The 25508-nt window shown below is 40.4% G+C and overlaps 2 protein-coding genes and 2 pseudogenes across 3 annotated transcripts in view; 2 read left to right on the top strand and 2 right to left on the bottom strand.

Moving 5' to 3' along the window:
- The window catches only part of LOC145992796 (glucose dehydrogenase [FAD, quinone]-like), an 82628-nt gene that overhangs the window by 15196 nt on the left and 41924 nt on the right, over positions 1–25508 (top strand). The gene's annotated exons all lie outside the window — the stretch shown is intronic.
- The window catches only part of LOC145992212 (glucose dehydrogenase [FAD, quinone] pseudogene), a 50383-nt pseudogene that overhangs the window by 9594 nt on the left and 15281 nt on the right, over positions 1–25508 (bottom strand). The window lies entirely within an intron of this gene.
- On the bottom strand, positions 5838–11615 carry LOC145992846 (glucose dehydrogenase [FAD, quinone]-like). The gene is made up of 2 exons (XM_083129239.1): positions 11454–11615; positions 5838–7658 (listed from the first exon to the last, which is right to left on the bottom strand). Exon 2 carries the CDS (start codon positions 7641–7643, stop codon positions 5838–5840), a length of 1806 nt encoding a protein of 601 aa, XP_082985365.1. The 5' UTR covers positions 7644–7658; positions 11454–11615.
- Positions 24095–24793, top strand: LOC145992845 (puff-specific protein Bx42 pseudogene; annotated as a pseudogene).

Raw genomic sequence — 25508 nt, 5'->3', positions numbered from 1 at the left:
TTTGCTAACCGTGTTGTTGGTATCGTGCCTTTTCCTCAGTACAAGCTTTGGTGGATAATGACGATTTTGATGTTCATGCCAATGTGAACCCCAAAAGTTTGGTGTAGCTAGATGCGCTCTCGAAAAGAAAGGGATATCCACATGCAGTAATGTATATTGTATCAAAGATACGAACATGGAATATTTTATTTGTAACGCATGCGCATTGGGTTAACCACTCCACTCGGAAAGTAACGTATGTGGTTTATCTCTCTTGCCATCTCCTTAAACTTCCCTCTAAAAACAAGGGACAGTTGTTTACCTAGGTAAATAATTGAAAAGTTTTTGTGCAAATTTGGTATGTTAAAATGCCTTACTTTCTTTCTGTTTCTAAGGCGGAGACCCTATTTACATTAATTTGTATTAATTCTACACTAGGGTGTGATTTTGAGCACCTGCCTTTTGCTACCGTGACTATTTCGTTGGAAAATAGGAGGGACATATTTGGGAATTTTGGGTCTCAGGTCTATCGAAACATAGTCTTAGTCTTAGACTAGGTATAAATAGTAGAACCAACAGACAATGAACAATGTGCAGTTAACATTGCATGCTTAAAGAGACGCACAGGCAGTAATAGAGAAGTTATAGCACATATCTTCTTTCCGTGAGTGCTATTTGGTCCAGGACTTTCCAAAATTCGAAACTTTGTTGCTGTCGTTGTGATGCTTCAGATGAGCAACCTCTTACTCAATCGTTCATGGTCATTACTTCGTTTAACACTTTTGGTGTGCAGAATTGCAATCCAGGTCGAGCCTTCTATACTTCTTCAAAAATGTTTAGTTTTTAATATACTTTCCTGCAGTATTTTAAAATCATTTACCTTTACATGTAGTTTACTAGAGCAGTAATTCACACCGTTTTGGAGAAACGTATATGTTTAAAAAAGAGTTACATATTTTGTGCCGCCTCAATTAATAAGTGAGACACAATGGCTATATGCATATACTATGTATTAAATGTACACAAAATAATTATTCCAGTCATTATGGTTACAATATTTCGTAGTATTTATACTAACATTGCAAAGCAAAAGGACAAAATGAAACAGACATCAACCAAAGTTCTAATACTGATAATCTTCTCCTGGCAAGACGCATTTATAACCCTTGAAGTCCCTCAAACCACCAAAGATACGCGCAGTTCGGATAAGAATCACTGAAATATCATACGTTACAAATAATTTATATTTTCGCATCATTTATTATAAAATTTTGTGGTCGTATCCATCTCCCAATCCCACTTGGAGGCTATGTCTGCAAACATGATTTTTGGAACGTTAGTGCTACAACTGGAGAGGAGATGCGTTATGGATGCCTCTATGACTCTGAGGTTCCTAATCCCTTGCATTCGACCGCTGCTGTTAAGTCGTTCACTGGACTCATTTTGCATGTACCTGTAAGATAGTTGCTTGTGTGGAGTAATCCATACATTACTTTTTCTTTCCTGTAAGGAAGCGAAGGTGCACATTTATAAGCAGAATCCATTTCTAAAATTCGACAAGTGTGTGTTTTTGTTGTGCACAAATGCACAAGCCACGAATACCAGTAAATTTCCTTTCGTTACATGGATTAGGGAAAGATTAACCTAGACTTCGAATCACTGCTTTCGGACACCTGGATCCAGCTTGATGATCGAATTAGTGTACATACCATACGGGGAGCACCTATGAAGTTTTATGTCAATTTAAGTAAATGTCCTTCAGATAAGTGTAAAGTAAAGGAAAAAGTCATGAAAAGGTAAGTCAAGAATTTTTGATTCGTTATTTCAGTTGACACCCTGTAAAATAAAGCAAATCAATCAATCAAGCTTCCTGAGAGCTACATCTAACGGCTGCAATTGGTCCTCTTTATTACTGGACTGAGGAGTACTCTGCTTATGCTGAACTGTTCTTTCCTTCTTGATGCAGCCAGGCCATGACTTCTAATAACACCGACGCCTGTTCACTGCAGTTGCAGCTTATCCTGCGATTAGATCGTTAGGACATTCAATTCTATGTAAGGAAAAGGGTGTACTGATCGCAATCTCCCTTGTTTTGCTCATCGTTTTGGCATATTACGGATCCTGTTGACTTCCGGCAAGATATAAACTTACTTTTACCTTACTGAGTTTTGTTTCAGAGTCAAATTTATGCACAGATAGGATAATGTGAGAGCCGAGCAATTATGTGTTTCCACCAGGTATAGCACCATCGATCATTTAATGACCATGGGGCATGAGTGTCCATCAACTTCAAATGTGTCAATCAGCCAAAGGTTATAGAAGGGAGACGTAAAATCAAGAGGCATACAATTGTAATAATATGAACTTGGTGGTATTTGTATTTGGAGTGCATTGCACTAAACACTTCACTTGAGAATCAAGGTATCTTCTATATCAACCTCACTACCACCACTCGCTAAATCTTTAAGAAGCAATTATCAAGATACATAATTCATAAAATGCAGATTTGATTTGTCAAAATGCCTTAATTCAATCAAACTTTTACTACAAAAAAATCCTTTCTTTACTTCTAAAAAATATGCTGCGCGTCGACAGCCATAGGCTAACACTAGTTATATTTTCGAGTGGAATAGAGGTTCCGTTGAATATAAGTTTACGTGTGTGTGTGTTTGCGTGTAGCTTCCATGTATTTTGTGTTTGTTTTTTGTAACGCTGCTCTCTCTCTTTTCCGTCTCTCGTAACAACGCTTCCATCACGGCCAATTGTGGTTGTCCCTGTGCGGGGTGCTGAAGACCTAAGTGCTGGTGCTTAGCGTCTCCGTACAGGATTTCAACTCTTGCCGTGGAGAATGTGTCCCATTGAACGATTAACGACGAGCCAGAGGGAGAGAACAGTTACAATGACAAGGTTCCCAAATGAATATGTGTATTCATGTTATGAATACAAACGTAGCAAACTCGTGATGAAAGTTATGAGGAAAGGTGAGCAAGGATGAGCATGTGAGTAATCTAACGGGAGCAAGGTACTTATATGGGTTGCTCTCCTCCTGTTCCTAGGTATAGCAGCCTCGATGATGAGTCGAACGGTTGGGTGTCGTTCGACAAGGTCTGGATTGTTCCTCACGGCTTCTGGTGTCACTGCTATTGATTCGGTTCCTCTCTGCGCACTCGCTTGCAACCTCGTTCTCATATGTTTTCGGACTCCCCTGTGTCCTCCTCGTGGAGATTGTGTAACCGTTTTATATTGCTCCGGGGAGTTCGGAAATGACTAGGATATGTTCCATGTGAGGCCAGTGAAGCTATACTAACCTACTCACCCTGCGTTAGTTAGTGCTCACACTAATGACAAAAAACGAAGACTATTTGCTCATACAATTCAGGAAAGAAAAAAGCCACTCTTTAGCCCGTTCCCAATTAACCTTGACTTTGATTGGGAGGATGAAAGGCACGGATGCAATATAATGAACAGGTACTGCACACTCGAGACGCGCCTTCATCTATATAAAATGATGGTGAGACCGATATTACTATACGCCAGTCCCGTCTGGCAGCATGCAGCGACATCTCTTTTAATGAAGCTGCAAAGAGTCCAAAATCGAGCTGCCAGACCAATTGGAAGGCATCCTCCTCTTACTCGCATAGCCCAGATACGCAGAGATCTGAATTTAGAACTTCTTGATGTAGCACTACGACAAGCCGAAGTCTCCTTTTGGAATAAAATAAGAGGACACTCATATCCAGCAATTAACATGTTGGAGACGGAGAGTCCTCGTCATTTCCGCATAAAACTCCCAAGATTGGAGTAGATTTTTGTTTTGTGTGTTATGTATATGGTGAATTGTAATTGTTTCGTTCACTTTGGGAACACAACATTTTTAACTTCAAGCGACAGTTGTCGAAGCTTGCTATTGTCATTATACTATATATATGGAGTTAATTGTTACTGCTGTTGTTTACAGAATACAATAGACTGGAGCATAGGCGTATATACAGTTCACGTAGGGGGGGGGGGTCAACTTTTGGTATGATAAGGGTTGCTATATTTCATAAGTGAAAATCCGGGACACTGCTGACCGGAAGCTTGTTTATGAGCTGGATGCTGGACCTGGCAATGTGTGTATGTATATGTCCATTATGATATTCTTTACACTTGTTAAAAAGAAACAGAAATCCACTTCGATGTATATCATTAATCTTGCAATTCCTTTTCAGTGCCATAATGAACTCAGCTGCTATCTCACAATGTCGACACTTTATTTGAGAACTGCGGACTGAGCAGTGTGGTCACTCAAACACTCAAGCATTTGTGCATCCCGAAGAGATTATTCGGGACACCAGGACAAATTATATCATTCCGGGATTGTTCCGGAAAATCCGGGACGGATAGCAGGCTGGGTATGATCAGGCTATAAAAATCCAATCTGTCAACCAGGCATCCATCATTTTGAATCATTGTTACATGAATGAGGGATAGACATTTTACATTTTTGGAATAAGTTGTTGCAATTTTGCAATGTGTTTACTGTGTTCAGAGAAACGTGAGTTCAATTCTACTGCAAAATGGTTCAAAAGTGGACAACGAAAAGTTTATCTTGTAATATTCTTTTGCGCTCTCAGATGGTGCATCTTTCCCTCAGGTTTGACGGATGGGTGTTCTAGGTCTCTTCGTTTCTTTATCATAGTCTCTAAGTAGTCTGTCTGCTTTGGAGATGTTTCAAACTCCCCACAGGTTACCCCGAGTTATGCTACTTAGTATTGATACTTTTCTGTTCATCTTATGTCAAAACAACTTGAGAATGTTACGGTGTTTCCATGGTTTTCGTGCACTGTGTTTTAAGAAACCAAATTCATTTATAAAAGCTGGAGGAGAAAAAAGTATAACTGATTTCACAGTCCCAATGCAGTTTCTTATCGCAGAAATTCCGAAACTATCAGGAAATTGCAGACATTTGGTCAGCAGTCTCAACTGGTATGTGGAATTACGTAATTTCCTTCCCATCCATACCCCGTCCTATCTCAAATAATTTAGGACAATAAAATAAGTCCTGGAGTCAAATACGTACATATATAATATGATGCTTCATATCGATTGATATATTACCCCATCGCATCTTTAGTGAATTTTATGGAATGAACGTGCTATAAATAGCGACGTGTAGGCACAGAGGTGTCCAATTGGATCCTGTTGACGTCCGGCAAGAGGCTTGTAGTCTGTATAGTACGTTATTATCATTGCATTTCTGTGGAAGAGAATCATTGAATACACCATTGAATAGCTACCATGTGTTTTTATGTTTGCAAGAGTTGAAGCCGATGCACATCACCAGACTATGCGTATACCAGGAGAAAAATAGTTTTGATGTCCAGGTTTTCTAGCCGAATGCCTTTGAAAATTTCGAATGGAAGTCCAAGCTACAAGAAATGAATGAATCCAGCCGAGTTTTTTTTTTTTTTTTTTTTGGTAAGGAAGCAAAAATTCATATTTTTATGAAGTATCAATGTATAAAAATCGACAGAAGTGTGTTTTTTGCACTACCCTAATGTACAGGTCACGAGCACCAGTCAATGTTAATTCGACCGAATAACAATTAAGGAAAAATTGGAATCACTACTTTCGAATCTAACAAATGCTCCTCACCTGCATCGAGCCTGATGATAATATTAGTCTATATATCATACGGAGAACACCTATGTAGCGATATGTCAATTGAAGTAAATATCTTGAAGTGCTTGCTATTCGGCAAATAAAACATGAAATGATCTCCTTTAAAGAATTTATTCCCATTTTCACAAGAAGTAATTACAGTCTGTATCTTTTCCAACAAAGTTAACCCCTTATCCCTTTGCTTATTTACTGGATCATGCGTCGGGGTTATACCAATCCTCGTCAATCATATAGGAGCCCTTGGCACCAATCATGATTGTTGGAGCGTTGATGCTAGAACTAGGGAGGCGAGGCATTATAGATGCGTCTATGACTCTGAGGTTCTTGATCCCTTGCACTCTTAGCCTGGGGTCGACCACTGCTGTCAAATCGTTCACTGGACCCATCTTGCACGTACCTGCAGGGTGCTGGCTTGTCGCTGTGTAATGGGTAGCGACACATTTCCAGTAGTCTCTTGATTTGACATCGTAGTCCTTACAGCCCGGAAGAGGGGTGGTAGCAAGTTTCCCGCCAATATTCTTGATGGCTTTGCTCCTCGAGAGTTTCAGAGCAGCTTGCACACCTTGCAGGAGAGCGTTCAAGTCGTCTTCTTTTTCGAAGTACCCAGAATATATCTTGGGATGGTCTTCTGGGTTTGTGGAATTCAGTTCTATTCTCCCTCGACTGGTTGGATGACCGTAAGTGGGGCAAATCATGATTGCGTCGTAGTATGCTAGAGTGTTCGAATAGACTTTCGGGTTGTTAGGATCTTTGAAATATTCTTCCCTAAAAATAGGTTTATGGACGAAATGGAAATCTGGGGAAGATTGGTTACGAGGAACTAGTTTCGATTTGTAATATGCAACTATTTCGTAGGGGCCAGTCCCCGACAGTGGTCCTTTTCGATTTTTGTAGTAAACGTATTCGTCGCATTTCTTTTGTTCCTCGTCCACATTTGTTGCTGTTTTGTTGAGCAAAATGACGACACCGTCCATACTCAATTGGTCCATCAAGTTGTAACCTACAGGGAGGTCGTGCACTACTGGAATGTTCATTTGTTCAAGATGTTTCCTTGGCCCCACCCCAGAGAGTAAAAGTATTTGGGGAGAGTTTATAGCACCTGCCGAAAGAATGACTTCCTTCGTGGCGCGGACGGTTCCCATTTTTCCTTGTCGTTTGTATTCTACCCCGTAGGCAGTCTTGCTTTTCGGGTGGATGAGGATTTTCGTTACAAGAGTGTGTTTCGCCACGTGGAGGTTGGGCCTCTTCCTCGCTGACCTGAGGAATGCTCTGTTTGTGCTAAACCTCTCTCCATATTTTGACGTAGCCAGGCATCTCATGACTCCTGGTCTGGTATCCACACTAACGTCTGTTTCCTTTAATCCTTGCTGTTTCCATGCTTCAATGAACGCAAAGACATTGTCGTCAGCATAAGGGAATGTCTGTACCGATTGATACCCATATTTCCCATGCTCTGAAGAATCTTTGTATTTCGGATCTCGGTTACCTTCGGTGGACAAGAACCATCTACTCACTCCGTCGTATCCCCAACCTTCGTTTCCCATTTCCTGCCATATATCGTAATCACGCTTGCTTCCTCTGGCGTATACCATTCCGTTGTGTGCACTGCAGCCCCCAAGGACGATGCCCCTCGGCCAACTGCACCTTCCCTCCGGACGGGACAGGCATGCTCTTCCGTCCGGCTCCGTCATGTACTCCACCTGTATCTGATCCAAGGGCGGCTTGGCTGGGATCTGCCCTTCGTAAGCCTCGTCCCCTCCTCTCTCCAGCACGAGCACTTGCCAGCCGCTCCGTTCGGTGAGCATGTTGGCCACCACTGCACCGGCGGTTCCTCCGCCGACGACGATGAAGTCGTACTCGTCCTCGATAAATTGGTCGGCAACCTGCTTACTGTAGAAGTTGCTCATCACCATGTGCATGAGGGTTGTGAAGGCCGCTGCTGATGGCGGGCATGTCGCCTCGTTCGACGCAGCATTTCTTGCAAGATTGTGTCCCTGCATTTCTGTACTATATTCCTGCAAATTACAAGAAAAACATTATTATCCATTTTATACTTAATTATCCTCATTTTTAACTATATATATACACACACACACTATTTCCCCTTCATTCTAACCCATATGGTGGTAAGACAATAATGTATTCCATTCTATTTGAGCTTCTCGGGTGAAGTTTTGTAGTGCACATAGATTCATGTTTAAAAGTGTAAGTTGTTTATGGAGGTTAGCTTGCGTGTAACTAGTGTATCTTTGTTGACATATAAGTAAACGTCTTGTTTTCGTCTAAGTAATTGCTGTTTCACTACATGCATAAAGTTTTTCGAAATAGGAAATATGTGTTGATGTTTCTAGTATCTTTGTATTTATTATGAGCAGTTAATTTTATCTTAATGTAACATTTCGAAAATATAAATGCACGTATGTGACAAAGAAGAGCATTTCTTGTGATGCAATACAGTCCGTAAAGATTCCTCAAGATGCATTGGCAATAATATGTTATGTTTAGAAAAATATATTTTAAAGATTCCTGTAAACATTTTTAATGTTTGTAAAATTTACACTTCTAATTTTTCATTAATCAAATTAAAATCGATCCGAAAAAAGAGCACTTCTCCTGTCTCCTCTATTTAATTCAACGAAGTTGTTTAAATTCAACTCTGTTGTCAGATATGAGAATCGAGTATTGACTAAAGTGGAATCCGAACCACTATGCCTCCACGTGAATCGAAACTTCTACTTGTAACGACCGCCATGTTAGGCATATTTCAGTCGTATATTGCCGTTTATCTTATTCGTATACTTTCAAGTTAAGAACTTGGATTAAATTATTTATACTTAATTGTTTTCATAATTCATGTATATATTTACGTTTTATCTTATGTTATAATATTATTCGCGTATTTTTGCAACATTTATTTAGAATTTATAGGCTAATAATTATCCTAAATAATATATGCAACGTTTTTATTGTTTTTCAAATCCAAAATGCCTTGGATTATTTCTATCTTTCACGCAAATTTTGTTGTTTAAGCACAAGTTAAAATGCATTTCTTCTTAATATCGATTGTTCAACAATGTACAAAATTGGAGTAATTTCTCTTAGTTATAAACTAAATCTTTATTTAATCATTTTTTCTATGTACAAGGACAAATATGAATTATTTGATAAAATCAGTTTAGTTATTTCTGTATACTTTAATATTGTAATATTATAGCAAAGTATTTCTCCCTCGTTTTCAATAAAATATCGTTTTCTTATTGGCTGTTTATGTTAGGAGTGGGGGAATCACGCTACGTGTTTTTGGTGATGTAAAAACTTCCACGTTGGCATTTTTAATTGTTGTCAAACTGAACTTAGCTTACTATCGCTAATTAACATTGATGTGTTATATAAATTATCAGTTTTTCTTGTGTTATTTTAAGTTATGAGTTTGTATTATTGTAAGATAGAACAATCTGTTACGATGCGCCTCGCGCTTGAGGTAAGCAGTTGAGGTCTTGCTATTAACTGTGAAGGCGGTGCGCGGACTCTCGTGTTAAATAAGTATCACTGCCTGCGAGCGTGCATGACCCAACAAATTATAATTTTAACTTGTGCGATTCATGATTAAATATTTTGGACATTTTAATTATAAAGTGTTTGAATTTTATTTACTGTCATGTGTCGCAATTCGTTGGTTTCCTTCCTGGAGGAATGTAGATCGTCTTAATCCCGATCCCTGGGTGAGAACTGGTGCTTCCTACTGACCAGCCGGAGCAAGGAGCGGTGTGTTGCCAATTCGGATCTCCATACCCTGGAGTTACGAGTGGTGGCACGTTGCATACTCCTTGATTGCAAGGTGACAGCACTAAAAACACACTATCCTTTCTCTTTGATCGCTGTCTCGACTTTTTTCTAATATCAGTCTTTAACGTTGAGGCAATATGGTGTATCTTTTTTTTTAGGGACATATACTCGTATTTTCCATATTTTAACATACAAAAGATTGGTGCTTCTAGAATAAGTCACATTTAGAAGAACATGAATTCACCCCCCCCCCCCCTTCATCCGTTCACACGCCTGTACCTATCCGTTCAGCGACATCACGTTTCGCCACTATGAGATTGGTAGTATTTACATGTATTACTTTGGATATACTAGTATTTATTTACAAACGGTAACGGACGTTGGTCTCGAAAGTCAGAATACAGCGGTGATGAAACATGAAACGCAGACCACACGTCATCGAGTGAAGAAGCACCTCGGTAGGACTTTGTCTTCAGAGAAAGAAGTATGTTGTGTAATTTAAAGTACATAAGTGCATGTATCGCAATAAAAATTGTGTACGAGTCCTCCGTTAGAGTAATGTAGGTAAATGAAATCTTATTTAGTCACAAGGTGTTGCGACACTATCCTATGAGGGATTTGTATAGTGTAATACCACTTTTTCACTACTGCACCCATACACAATCTTGATATTATGCCGCTGGGAACATTTCGTGAGAACGCCTTCCATCTTTCGAATTATTCGTTTTGTAGAAAAGATTAATGTAGTGGCCATCTCCACCAGAGTTTTAGGTAATTGTAAGTAATGTGCATATGCGATTAGTCACATCGCTTTTATCTTGGCTGTAAGCACCCGAAACAGGAACTATAGACGTACTACGTGTACGCTCTCAAGTGATTGAAGCACGGGTGACCCTTTTGCGGTAGGTTTGTAAGAGTTGTCGCAGTGTCAGCATGACGGGTTACTTTTAAGGGAGTTCCAGCTTGGCTTCCAAATTTATGTTCAGTGTTTATTTTGACTGTTTTTCTAATGTTTACGTTGATATAGCACCACTCAGCTGTCGCAGGCGATGAGCTGAAGGTTCGTGTTTGTCGGTGTATCAGGTATACATTGATGGGTTGAAGGGAAGAACCTCCACGTTCTTTCACCCACACCGACGCTGCTTGACTTGTGTTTTCTGCGGACCGAATGGATATGCCCAATTAGTTGTACCGTCCGTTTATGATGGTACTGCTGCATACCCGGTTTTTTTTTTTGTTTTTTTTTGTATACACTGTCTCATCTCTTTTCGAATTTTCTGTCTCATTGCTGCTCTTACATCTAAAGTCAAATCATGTCGAGATATAATGTGATACAAATATTAAAAGCAAGTTACGTACGTTAGTACATTGAAGGAAAAAATAGTATACTAACTTCTATGGCGTGAATGAGTAAGTTGCGTACTCAAGTAATTTTGATTCCGGCTGGATTTTAATTCAGTTCACACTATGGTTGGGACACTAAAGTATTTAATAACAGGAGTCCCTTATTACAACAACCGCAGGGGGAAACCCTGTGATGTGTGAGGTTGGTTGGATATTCAATTGATTGAGTATTAAATCCTTACCAAAATGTATTCCTCGCCTCAGTTATAGATAAAATTTTGCGCAATAACTAACAGATTGCGACCCCAATGTCAAAGTGTGTTGCGAACATACCCAAATCTGTCCAGTTTGCAATTTCTTAAAAGAAAAATTAATCAGTCAATATATACAATCGAACAATATTTCATAAATTATGCATTCTCAAATAAGACAGTAATGTAACTTTTGAACAAAATTATATTCTTCACAAATTATGTAATATATATTTGGAATGCATGGCAATGCCTACGTGTAATTTTACAATGCTGTTACAAGTACGTCACAAATGTACCAATATTATAAGATTTAACAATATTGTTGGCACGCTTAGATGGTCATATTTGTATTTTCGAAAAGTTCTGTCTTATTATCAAACTTGTTCCTTACTTTATAGTTATTGTTAAAGTATCCAGTATGTTTACCAGAAGATTCCAGCCTGCATTACATGTAGCTGGCTTTTAAACACATATATGTCCGGTTTCTTAGTCTAAAGATCACTTATACTTCACCATTTCTGTTATGTAGATTCCTGAATATAAAATGATTTCACTTTTTGTTGAAGAACAACTATTTCAGTTTTTGTCCATGATGTAAGCTAATTTAGACTTATTTCAGATAAATTTACCAATTTGGGGCCCCGACGCCTATCTTGGCGTCATTTAGGAAGCCATTTTTTATTAGAAGCCTCGATCCGGGTATCCTTCACTTTCAAGTTGTGATATGGACCATCACCTTCTCAAACTGGAGAAAGCCGAATGGCTTGTTCTAGTCACGTGAGCGACGTCATCATCTGTAGGCGAGACAGCCGCCATGTTTGATTTATTTGGTGGAAGTAATGTTGGATCTTTATTAGCGAATGTGGAATTGCAATGCAATTTTAAGAACTGCAACGAAGTATAAGTGTAGTGGGAGCGTATAAGGAATATGGTATATAAGTATTGTGTTCCCAATTGTAGAGGAAATTATGATGAGAACAGTAAGACTAATGTATTTAGATTTCCTCAAGACGTTACTGAAAAAGAGAGATGGATTAGAGCAATTCCGCGTAATTTTGTCCCTAAAATCAACTCCAGGGTAAGTAACACAGACTTTATACTTATAAATAAACGAGAGAAATAGTTTAGTTCATAATGTAAATACCCCGGTCACGGATATAAATGGTACTCCCTCGTAGCTCCCCAATTGGCTCACTATGGTTTGTCTTTCTTGCACAGCGTTAAGATGATCGCCTCCAGATGATGACGTCAGGACTGAGCGCTGCGGCCTGAGTCTCTAAGATGGTATTGTATGGACACACAGACTATCGAATCATTACTTTTTTTCTATATCACGAATGTACCTTTTAATAGAAACTGCTGTAAACTTATTTTACAAGTTCAAATATATAATAAAGTTGTTTCATACAATTTGAAGACATTTTTCTGTTATTTACTAACCTAAAAGATAATATTTTGTAGCTTATTGTCCTTATATTATTGCGATATTTCCGATCTTTGTACAAAGTGATTTGGCAATACTGCAAAATAGCCATGAACTAATATCAACCATAATTATGCATTTTCTTGGACTAATTTCATCAAAATATTAAATTAACTTCAAATTGTGACTTTTTTTCATTGCAAATGTATGGAAAACCTTGTGAAACAACTGTGAGTACTAATTAGCAAAGAAAGATTACAAAATACAAGAATTACTGCTACAAAATTTCCCGTTCTTTGTAATGCTTGCAATGGAGCATAAAAATAAATATAATACGAGCCAATATTTTAATTTTGAATAACTTTTTAAATATAACTTCGATAATGATGAAATTTCAGAATCTATGCTTATTTATTATGGGGAATGCAATGAAATAAAAGCCCCCACTGAAAAATGAAGATTTAAATTTCCAATCTTAGCAAATTTTAATGCCCATTTTTGAAAACAGCTCTCTCTACCATCCCTAGTACATTTATTTAAGATATTGTCTTAATTCGTCACTAGACAAGGGACACGCACGGAGAACACCCATACCTAGGCCGGGATTCGAACGCGGGTTCTCTGGCGACGTAGCGCTAACAAATGCGCCACGAAGGCCGGCTGCTTAAATTAAGATTACCCTTTTACATTAGACTCTGTTGAACTACTCACCTGAAATGCCAGTGTAGATAGCAGACCAGGGAAAAACTTTCTTCTCAAGCAACTGATACACACACACACACTCATGTACAGCTACAGTGTTTTTCACCGTTTTGTCGTTATCCGACATGATAGCCTGTATCAAATGAAATTGATAGTTGAAATCTACTTGCTAATTTTAACTTGTATTGCGGTCAGTGTAAGTTACATTCGGAAAAAATTCTCGGTAAGAGGTCTGGAACCTGTTTAATCCCTTGATACCGTTTGTATTTCTGGAAAATAATCGTGAAATCCGTTATAATCTAATTCTCATTTTACATGTCTGTCTTCCTTGGCCGCCTTGGATGGTGAAATTCTTCTTTATTATGCGTTTTTCCCTACACTACTTAACGCTGATTAACCAACTCCCCAAACTGTTCGATCACTCATCGAACAAGATACAACTTACGTACTTCGAATGAGGTAAGAGTTTTTCTCATGTTTCCAGAGATGAGAAGCTGGAATTTTGGTCATAATACGCATAGAAATCGCTGTTTTCTCAATAATTTGTTTCATGGCTGAAATAAGTATGCACGCTATCCGATCAAAAGTATATGGACACCCCATTGCAATATGGAACTGAAACTTTCAAGTCACAGGGACATCACAGTCCAGTATAATGGAACGTAGGGCATCATGTGGTGTTTGTGTATACGAAGTACCATCAGAGTGGCTAAACTACCCACTTCATAATTGACACTACACTGTGTAGTGCCCTGACGCTTCTGATTTTACCCTGTTGCTTGTACTCTACCCCGTAGGTAGTCTTGTTTTCCTGGTGGATGAGAACTTCGGTTACGAGAGTGTGTTTTGCCACGTGGAGGTTGGGTATCTTCCTCACTGAGCTGAGGAGTGCTCTGCTTGTGCTGAACCGCTGTCAATCTTTTGTCGTAGCCAGGCATCTCATGACTCCTGGACTGGCATCCAAACTAACGTCTATTTCCTCCAATCTTTGTTCTTTCCAAGCTTCAGTGAACGCAAAGACATTGGCGTCGGCATAAGGGAATGTCTGTTCCGATTGGAGCCCTCGTTTTCAATGTGATTTAGATCTGTTGTATTTCAGATCTCCTTTGCCTTCGGTGGACCAGAAATATCTATCCACTCCCTTGTAGTTCCAGCCTATGTTTCCCATTTCCTGCCAGAGATCGTAATCACGCTTGCTTCATCTGGCGTATACCATTGCGTTGTGTGTACTGCAGCCCCCAAGGACGCTGGCCCTCGGTCAACTGCACCTCCCCCCCCCAGACGGGGCAGGCATGCTCTTCCGTCTGGCTCCGTCAGGTACTCCACATGTATCTGATCCAAGGGTGGCTTCGCTGGGATCTGCCCTTCGTAAGCCTCGTCTCCTCCTCTCTCCAGCAGGTGCACTTGCCAGTCGTTGTTCAGGAATGTGATGTGTTGGCCACCACTCCACCGGCGGATCCCCCGCCGACGATGATGACGTCGTACTCTTCCTCGATATCGTGGTCGACAATCTGCCTACTGTAGATACCGCTCATCACCATGTGCATGGGTGTTGTGAGGGCAGCTGCTGTCGGCGGGCAGGGCGTCTGGTTTGACGCTTGTCGAGTAGCAATATTGTGTCCCGGCATCTCCATGTTATATTCCTGCAAATTATAATAAAATCTTGATAACTGTGTGGTGTTTTTTCTTTTTCTTTTTTGTTACACACACATTGTTTCTTTTAGTCACTTATTCATTTGCTTTAAAGACTGAATATGTGACATTGTATTCGAGCTAGTCAAGGGAAGTTTTGTGGTGGATGTTTATATAGATTTTGGGGCGACGATCGGTCTCCATAATCAGCGGCGATAGAACTCAATACGAGGACCATGTGTCACCCGATGAAAGAAAATATACTTTCTATATCTTAGCTTTCTGAGGGCTGAGCATTTGAAAGAATGCTGTGTAATTCTTGCTGTGTAATTTTACTATATGAGAGTATTTTTTGTTGTTATGTGTGTATACGAGTCTACCTCGAGGATTCCGTAGTCAAATATATGTAAATGTTAGTGGCATTATCCTACGTGAAGACTTTGGCGAGTACTTAAATCCATCAACACATACATCGCATGACAATATTTTTGAATTAATTTTCTGAATTAGGAAATCTTTGAATATTTGAAGTTGAAAAATTTAATAATTACAGTCTTTCTTGCCGAAAATTTCGTGAGAACGCCGACCATTGAATTTTTCGTTTTGAAGAGAATATTAATCAAGTGACCATGGCCATTTATTAATTAAATGTGTATGCTAAGGAGAGGAGGCGAGACATGGTCTCGTGTTGCCTTGTAATTAGTTAACGTTTCTAGTTTTCTCTCTCACTGCCGATTCTCGCTCCAATATCTAAATTAAATTCTTACAGTCGTATAGTAGTCTCTTTGGCACGAATGTGCAAGTCGCCTAGTAAAAATAATTTTAATTTTTTGTTGCTATTCTGGTTTAGGACACTAACGTATCGAACAAGATGAGACCCTCAGATAGTGTCTCGGTTCTGTTTCAAGTTAAAGGGCGTGGTTCTCATCTCGGTAAGTCTCTTGCAAAGCAGCTCTCTGGACCATTCAAAATTGATTTATTTAGGAGATTGTCTTAATTAATTACTGGACCATTTACGAGGCGAGTCCACTGCGAGTTGAGAATACCATATAAGGCGATCATGTGCACATGTCATTGTGAGAAAATTGTGGTAACTCCCGTTACTCGTTCGCTTAATTTTTTGTACTCCGCTAGCTCAGTCCAGGTGATTGCTGGGAATTTGGAAAGTGTGCCATGTGAATGGATCGTGATAGGAAACCAATTGAAGTACCGAGCAGTGATCGCTGGTGATGAAAGGTACTTCAATCAGATCTTGGTGATGTAAGGACTACCACCCAAGCACATTCACACCCGTTTTGGTCAGTGTGTATAAGGGCTCTTCACCCTCCCTTGCCATCGTGTACAATTAGGTGTTAAGAAGTTCAAGTTCAAGAGAGATGAAAAATACATTCAAGATGAACCATCTCCATCACCGTTCAGAACTGTCTGAACTTCGGAAAACCTTTTAAAAATTTAGAACTAGTGGCAGAAATTGATGCTCTACTAATCGTTGAGACAATGGACATTCCGAAATGAACAATTCATCTAATGTTGACTGACGACTTGATTATGAGAGTATCCGTGCCATGGATGCTAGTTTTGCCCACTCCACTTCAAATGCAATATTGCATGGACATTCGGAATGAAAATATCGAACTGGAAGAATTCAGAAAAATAAAAAAATCTGTCCACCTAGTAACAGGGGTGAGACGTGGGCACATAAATGTGACCCAGAAACCAAGCAGTTTTCCGTGCAGTGGAAAACATAAGAACTCTCCTCCGTCCAAGAAGGCGCAAGTTCAAACGTCGACAGCAATTGTTGGGTTCTTTTACCGTGAGGACAAATATAACATTAATTTGGGCCGATGATTTTGGGTCACATCTACAATCAAATGGGGGTCTCTCGTCATAGTTGTTGCTCACTGTTCTCGGGACTGCAAAGGCCAAGCGATTATCAAGTTCCATCCCAGAAATATCTAATGATGCCTGGTATGCAGAAACTTTGACCGTACCAGAAAAGGGGGACTAATGACAGGTATTGGGGGAATGTGTTATTTCACGATGCACTACCACACACGGCTCACATTGCCAGGACTGCAGCAGACGAATTGAAGTTCAGAATAATCAGGCATTCCCCTTATTCAGTAGGCCTGACCTAGTCATTTTGATGTTTCAGCATTTGTTGATTACTACGGAAATAATGTAGATTGCAATCTCTGATTTGCTCCACAATTTTATGAACATTGTCGGAAAGCAAAAAGTTCTGTTCGTCTGAGCATGTCATACGAATCAGAAAAGGGTGTTAATAGAGGGGGAAGACCCCCTCGAAAAATATACCAGATGTTTTTCGTCCAGTGCTATTTTGTATTATTTTGTAATTTCGCCTTGAACTCTCCTCGTACGTAAAAATTAAGAGTACCCTTCTTTTCTATTAGCCCATGTTCAACAACTCACCTGAATTGCTACACCAGGGGAGAGAAGCCTTCTTCTCAACAAAGGGATTTCTTGTCGAGACGCGAAATTCAACTGCCGAAGTTTTACCACTGTAATACAGAAAGTCGGAACGAAATTTCGCAATAGGAAATGTCACAATGTTGCACATTTATATATTATTTTTCATCGTTCTCTTGATATCTGACGATAGCCTGTGTCAAATAAACTTGATTCTTGATATCTACTTGCCAATCTTCACTTGTATTGCGGTCACTGTCCGTTGCATTCGGAAAGTATTCTCGGCAAGAGGTCTGCAACCTGTCTAAACCCTTCATACTACTTTGTATTTTTGGAAAATAACCTTGAAAGTGACTATAAAGTTTCTTTTATTTGGTACGTCTTCGTGGCGCCTCCCCCCAGTAGAAATTATTTCAACGAACTCTTCAATCTGTACGAATGAATCGTCGAACTAGATACAACTTCCTTAGATTGAGCTACGTAATAGAGTTTCTCGTATTTCTATACCTGAGAAGCTGGAATTGTTATCACAGAAGGTGCATTTAAGTCACAGTTTTCTAAATATATTTTTTTTATGGCTGAAACGAATATGTAAGTTCGTTAAAGGTGGTGGCCTTCTCCCATTCAGACCCACCTTGGTATTGCATGTCCAGAAAGTTAATGCTTGATGGATGTGACTGAACTCGAATTATTTTGTAAACATTTTAAAGTTTTTGGACTCCTTAGAAGAGTTGTTCAAATTTAGTTTACAACAGTTTACATTATATTTTTCTGAAATGCATTGTTCTTCTCGTCTACGATCCATATTAGGATAGGCTATAGAAAATATGCGCCACATATATAATTTAAATACCTCTAACTCCTCTACTTTCTAACTCAACCTTATACTTTGTATTTCAGATACAATTTTTTTTAGTTCTTCTGAACATCAAGCGTTATATATAATACTTTAATATCTTATGACACATGATGTGTTCACAGTAGATATTGTTCTTTTGGGTTTGTTTAACACTAAATTTATTTACACTGATCCAGTAGATCTTAATGTAGGATCTCTGAAGACGTTAGTCTGAATGATTAAGAATTGCGTTGTATATATTTCAACATGGCAGTGGGATACAGCTAGGGTACGTATAAAATTAGGTGAACATATTGGTACTGTGGAAGCAATATGCCAAATGTGGTGTTTTAATACAGTGTGTAAGCAGTGGTTAAATTGGAAATATGTTAGGTGAGGGACGTTTGTCGAGCCTTGGATCAATCTGGTTTTAAACGGTTGCAGATGGGGGATGCTTTGATTTTTTCCAGCTGGAGTAAGTAACCCGCACTTCTCATTTCGAACAGTGTGTGTAGTCTTGAGAGGCTGCAGTGAGTTATAAATAAATATTACTTTTGATTGGGAGGATGGGAGGTAGTGTAGTTACCTCCTCTTAATGAATTGTTTTAAATTAACTTGCTATAAATATGGTCGTTTAAACATACAGCTTTGCCAACTGGTGTAAACGCACTTGTAGGCTGTACTGTATGTTATTTCCAAGAAAGTTATTTGCAAAATGAAATACTATACCTATGGCAACCTACTATATGAGCAGAGATACGTCACAGCCAGTTCCGTTGTTTGTTGTTATTCAAACCTCAGGGAGTACAGTATTAACTTGTAAAGAAGTGAAAATGCATATTTTTGATCAGTGTCCATTTCTAAAATTCAGATGTGGCACAAAATGTATGTCTTCGCTATGCTCTAATGTACAGGTGACCGAACACCAATAAATGATATTTCGGCTATACTAGAATTAATGAACGGTAAACTTCGAATTTGAATCAGCACTTACTTACATAGAAATGTACCTAAGCCGGCGAGAACCTGGCGATAACATTAGCCTAGAAAATATCCGGAAATCACCACTCCAGAGTAGGTTTTATACCTTGATATACATTCCTCACAATAAGTTTGGAATATTTTTATTTTTAGGCACAAGAGTTTTATTAGGCAATAGGTGATAGGCACGCTGCGAAAACACGAGAACGTCCAGCAGACAAACTACCACGTGTTGATGAATTCCAAAACCTTGCCTATCACCTATTGCCTAATATAACACTATTCCAAACTTTTTGTGTGGAGTATATTTGCTATTCGACAAATAAGACATTAAATAATTTCTGATTAATTTATTAACATTTTCAGAAAAAACATGCAGTTGTACCACAATGTTTTCCAACAAGAAGTGAACACCTTTTCCCTTTTTTTATTTACCATATGATATGTTGGTCATATTCCAATCTTCCTTAATCATATCGGAGCCCTTCTCGCCAATCATAATCGTCGGAGCAGTTATGCAGCAGCTGGGAAGAAGTGGCATTATGGATGCGTCTATGACTCTGAGGTTCGAGATCCCATGCACCTTCAACCTGGCATCGACCACCGCCGTTGGGTCACCAGCGGGTCCCATCTTGCAGGTTCCGGACGGATGGTACGCCGTCACGGTGTAATGGGTAGCTATGCATCTCCAGTAATCCCTCGTGTTGAACTCGTACTGCTCGCAGCCCGGAAGTTTAGTGGTCGCCAACTTCCCGCCGATCTTCTTGATAGCCGATGTCTTCAGGAGTCGCAGCGTGAGGTTGACGCCTATCATGAGGGCATCCAGGTCGTACGGGTCTTCAAAGTAGCCGGAGTATATCCTGGGTGGGTCTTCTGGGTTCGCAGATCGTAGCAGAACACGGCCACGGCTTCTCGCGTGAGTGTAGGTGGGACCAACTATGAGGGCGTCGTAGTACGCTAGCGTGTTCGAATTGATGGTCACGGAGTTGGGATCCTTGAAGTAATCGTCGCGAAAGATTGGTGTGTAGCCGTAGAGGAAATCTGGGTAGTCAACGTAACCAGCCTCTAGTTCTGATTGGTAGAACGTGACGATTTGCGATGGCCCGCTGCTTGCCAGTGGACCCGTGCGGTTCTTGTAGAAGACATATTCGTCGCATTTCATTTGCTCCTCGTCCACACTTGTGGCCGTTTGGTCCAGCAAGAGGACGATGCCGTCCAGACTCACGTGGTCCATTAGGTTGTACCCTACAGGGAGGTTCTCTATGACCGGTATCCTGCCTTCGAGATGTTTCTTTGGTCCTATACCGGAGAGTAACAGTAGTTGCGGGGAGTTGATGGCCCCTCCGGAGACTATCACTTCCTTGTTCGCCCTGACGGTCCCTATTACGCCCCGGCGTTTGTATTTCACCCCGTAAGCCACCTTCGTTATTGGGTCGATGAGGATTTTGATCGCGAGGGTGTTCTTCGCAATGTGAAGGTTCGATCTCCGTCTCACGGGTCTGAGGAACGCCCTGTTGGTGCTGTACCGCTCTCCGTCTTTTGATATGGCCTGGCACCTCATGACTCCTCTTTGGTGGGCCGCGTTCAGGTCCCTTTCAGGCAACCCAAGCTCCTTCCACGCTTTGATGAACGTCAGGACATTGACGTCGACGTAAGGGAAGGACTGCACCGATTGGTACCCTCCCGTGCTGTGGTACTTGGTGTTGGCGTATTTGGGATCCCTGTTGTCCTCCGACTTGAGGAAGTATGGCCACACGTCCTCGGCTCCCCAGCCTGGATTCCCCATCCCCTCCCAGATGTCGTAGTCGCGGGCGTTCCCCCTTGCGTAGATCATGGTGTTGTGGGAGGTGCATCCGCCGAGGACCCTCGCCCTGGGCCACTTGCACTTCCCCCCAGGTCGACTCAAGCAGGCCCGCCCGTCCGGCTCCGTCATGTAGTTCACCTCTATCTCGGCCACGGGCGGTTTGGCAGGGAACTGGCCGTCGTACGCCTCGTCTCCTCCGCTTTCCATCAGGAGAACCTGCCAGCGGGAGATCTCGGAGAGCCTGTTGGCGACCACGGCACCGGCGGCGCCACCGCCGACGACGATAAAGTCGTACTCCTCCGCGACGTGCTGGTCGGGCACCGACTGGCCGTAGAAGTTGCTGGACACCATGAACATGAGGGTCGTGAAGACCACGTGGGGCGGTGGGCATGTCGTTGAGTACCCTGTACTTCTGCAGGCGATATTGTGCGCCGCCATCTCTGCTCGCAATGCCTGTAATATAGGAAAGTGACCGTGAAGATCGATGTTTCAAACGCACGGCCATGAAATTAAGCGGGTGGCAGAAGTTTGCGCTGTTGCCACGTCGGAGCACAACCCCGTGTGTTCGGACGTTTAAGAGCATGAAAGAGCCCCGGAGAGAGAGGCCGTTCTGACGCTCGAACTAGGCAACACAGCCCGGTTGACGTTGCCACACAGTGCACGGGAACCAACGACTTTTGTCCCGCTCTCACTTTCCTTTTACCACATGTGGCATCAGCGCAATTCTGCCCAGCCGCCTATTTTCATGGCCGTGCGTTTAGTTAATTTCACTTCTCCCACTTTTGACTAATCGCAAAGATGATGATGAATGGTGATGAGATGGATGAAGGAACGAACACAAACATACAGTGACGATACAACACAGACGCCAGAACCTCATTAGTATGCAAAATACAGTCCAAGGCGTAGTACGTGGAAGTGCGGTTGACATTTGCGTGTCTTCATGAAAGGTCACAGCTTACCCTCCCATCCCTGGGACTGAGGGTGAAGGATCATTACTAGGGCCCGGGACTTTGTTATAACATATTTTTCATTTGGCTTCGGATCTAATATTGGGGTGAGATCTTTACATATCTGATGAAAATCAGCCGAAATAGACAAACTTGACAAAGCATTTTTGACACCAATTTCGTGTCTTTACAACATGTTTCTTCAATTTTGTTGTAATAAGACATATTTCTGTATAATTTCGTAATTCTCTCGCACATAATCGGTTATTTGATTTTTTTTTCTTCGTAGCTTTAGCACAACGGATAGTTCATATTGTCGATGGCAGGATATGGAAGTTACGGAGGAAGAAAGGTGCGTTCTTTTCTTAGTATATAACAATAATACCCGACTTTTTTTTTTACCCTGCCGACAATTGATAGCCATGGAAACATTATTGAGGAAAAATGTTGATAGACGCATGATAAGAGGAAGAAGAAGAATTTATATTTTATAGCATGTTATTGATTGGTTGTTATAGTAACAGTGTGTAAGATGTACGTGAATGGCTTCCATGTATTAAAGTTACGTTGTTAATTTGAACCTACGTGTTTGTATGTCTTGTAAATGTATATATAAGAAATCACACACACAACAACAAGGCTTACATCTATGGCGCAGTCGTACAGGATATTCTTGGTGATTCTTCGTAAGAAGAAGTATGGATGAAGACGTCGCGAAGAGTACACGACGATCATCATTCCAGCATAGGTTTATGCAAGGAGAAATTGTGTCGGCTTGATCAATTTCTACGGTAAGAACCAAGATTACACGGTTTGTGTATTGATTACAATAATTGTACAAGAACAAAGTTTAAATCAGTGTGATACGAATTGTGTTTAAGATATTGTGATATTTAGTTAACCACAATTATGAATATGTTCGGTTTAAATTTATTCTCTGAGTTCCGGCCAGATTCGGAAGAAATTGAAGATTATTTAACGAGGTTCGAACAGTCTTGCTTTGCTCATGATGTTAATGAAGCCAGGAAGGTACCCATACTGATTGCAGTTATAGGGTCTGAAACTTTCAAAGTGCTGAAGAACATCCTTGCACCTGAACCAGTAGATCGTCAAACGTATTCGATCCTCAAGGACAATCTGCTTAAACATTATGGCCAGAGAACAAACAAATATGTGGAACGTTTTAAGTTCAGGCAATGCATGCAGGAAAGCGGCGAGGATGCAACACGATTTATGGTACGTGTTAAGCAACAAGCACTAAAATGTAGTTTTGGCCAGTACTTACAGGAAGCCATTGTAGAGCAAATAATTGTAGGCGTTCGGTCTGACGCCATTAGAAAGAAATTACTATCTGAACCTACATTGACTCCAGCAAAATGTCAGGATATTGTGCTTCAAATGGAATTAATTGAACGGGAAACACAGATGTTCACACATCGTGAAAAGGAACGTAGTCCTAATCTAGTTGCATTTGCTGGGACACAGAAATTTAAACCATGTTTTCAGTCATCGCAAGCAAGCAAAAAGAATTTTCTTACTCCTCAGGATAGAAGTTATAAAAGCACTGAAGAATGTGATAGATGCTCCAGAAGGCATGGTATCGGACATTGTCCAGCAAAATATTCTATATGTTCATTTTGCAAAAAGAAAGGTCATTGGCATGTAAAATGCAAGTTTAGGAAAAATATTGGTGGAGTTGCGAGTAAGACAATTACAAGTGATCAAATATCTACGTATAATATTAAACCTTTAGACGCTATTGTTGAACAAAACATACATAACGAATTTCATGGTTTGTCTTTATTGCACGTTGATGTCAGTGATTCTCATCCGCCAGAAGATAGTACTTGCACTATTTCATCGAACACAGAAAATACACAAGTGGAAGATGCAACACTCACTCGTTCAAAAGAAAGGAGTGTTAGTTTCAAGCCAAGATCACAAGCTATAGATGGCACTAATGTTCTTGTGTCAGCAGAACCGTGCGTAGTTAATCTGTGTATTGATAAAGGAATTGTACAATGTGAACTAGATACTGGATCTACAGTTACGCTGTTCAATAGCAAGTCTTTCGAAAAAATGTTTCCTCATCGGCGAACACAATTCACTACACTTAAGTTACGAGGTGTGAATAATAATACTTTGAAGTTGAAAGGTCAAGCTTTCATTGATTTATCATTGAATGATGTATTGTATAAATTACCAGTTATATTGTGTGAAGAAGAACTGCGTTATCCGTTGATTGGACGTTCATGGCTCGACAGTATTCATCCAGGTTGGAGGAACTTGTTAGCACAATGTAACACAATGTTCACAAATACGGGGTCCGGACGAAATTACAACGCAGATATTAATACAAAAATACCGGAAAGTGAAGGTTTGAGAGCGCAGCTGGAGAAGAAACTTACCCAGAAAGATAAGGAATCAAGGGAACGTGACCAACTGCGATATGAGGGACATAAAAGATCGAAGCTCCGGAGAGACAGGGAGAGGGACATTAGTGAACAGATTGCCATTGGAATACAAGCTAAGAGCATGGCCAGTGACGACACTCAGTTTGACCAGAAGCTGTTCAATCAATCAAAGAGGATGGACAGTGGGTACGGAGATGACGAAGCGTACAACGTGTATGATAAACCTTGGTGGCATGCACGAACTCTGGGCCAACATATTTACAGACCATCAAGAGATCTGAACAAGGATGTGTATGGAGGTGATTTGGAGAAAATAATGAAAGCAAACCGTTTTGTCCGAGACAAGGAATTCAGTGGCACGCACCGTGGAGCAGCACTCAGCGGACCTATTCAGTCTGAGAAAGATGAAGACGATCCTTTCGGTCTGGACCAGTTCTTGACTATAGCTAAAAGAGCTAGCAAGAGACCTAAGGATGCAGAGGGAAGAAGAGAGATCGAAAACCAACCAAACACAGACGATGGGAATGCACCACTCAGAAGGTCGAACAGACTTAGGAGACCTCCTGATAGATATGGTGAGACCAGCACTTAAAACAAAAAAGAGACTCCAGGAGGAGATGATAGACGCATGATAAGAGGAAGAAGAAGAATTTATATTTTATAGCATGTTATTGATTGGTTGTTATAGTAACAGTGTGTAAGATGTACGTGAATGGCTTCCATGTATTAAAGTTACGTTGTTAATTTGAACCTACGTGTTTGTATGTCTTGTAAATGTATATATAAGAAATCACACACACAACAACAAGGCTTACAAATGTTCTCTCTCATTGTTGCACGGGAATTAAAGAAGTTTCGTTCTCATTTGTTTGCCTTTTTTCGCTTTTCACAAAAAGCAGTCAAAAGTAAGAAGAACAGTCGGTACATTACAGCCCCTACTCTACTCTATCGGGTATGGGAGAAATTCGAGAGTACTGTTGTGCATATTTTTGCCTTTACTGGGAATATTTCTGCATTTTTCTGACATATTTGTAATTTGTCACGACATATTTTCCAATTTATATGACATAATTGCATACATATTTTACAGTTTTCTAGGACATAAAGTCCCGGGCTCTAATCATAACATATGACTTGTTAGTGAAGTCATTTCCATAACATCTCTGCCTGTTATGCGTTTGCAGCTTTGGAGCGAGTCTGGAAGCCACCAATCCACAACATAGCCGCTGACGTCATGTGAACCTTTTACTATAACCCTCTTTTGAACTTTGAAGCAATTTTTCTTCCTTCAAACGCAATGTTGATGA

Source organism: Lepisma saccharinum, chromosome 9 (genome assembly GCF_977018435.1).
Source record: "Lepisma saccharinum chromosome 9, izLepSacc3.1, whole genome shotgun sequence".
Taxonomy (NCBI): domain Eukaryota; kingdom Metazoa; phylum Arthropoda; class Insecta; order Zygentoma; family Lepismatidae; genus Lepisma; species Lepisma saccharinum.
This window is presented reverse-complemented; position numbering and strand designations above follow the sequence as displayed.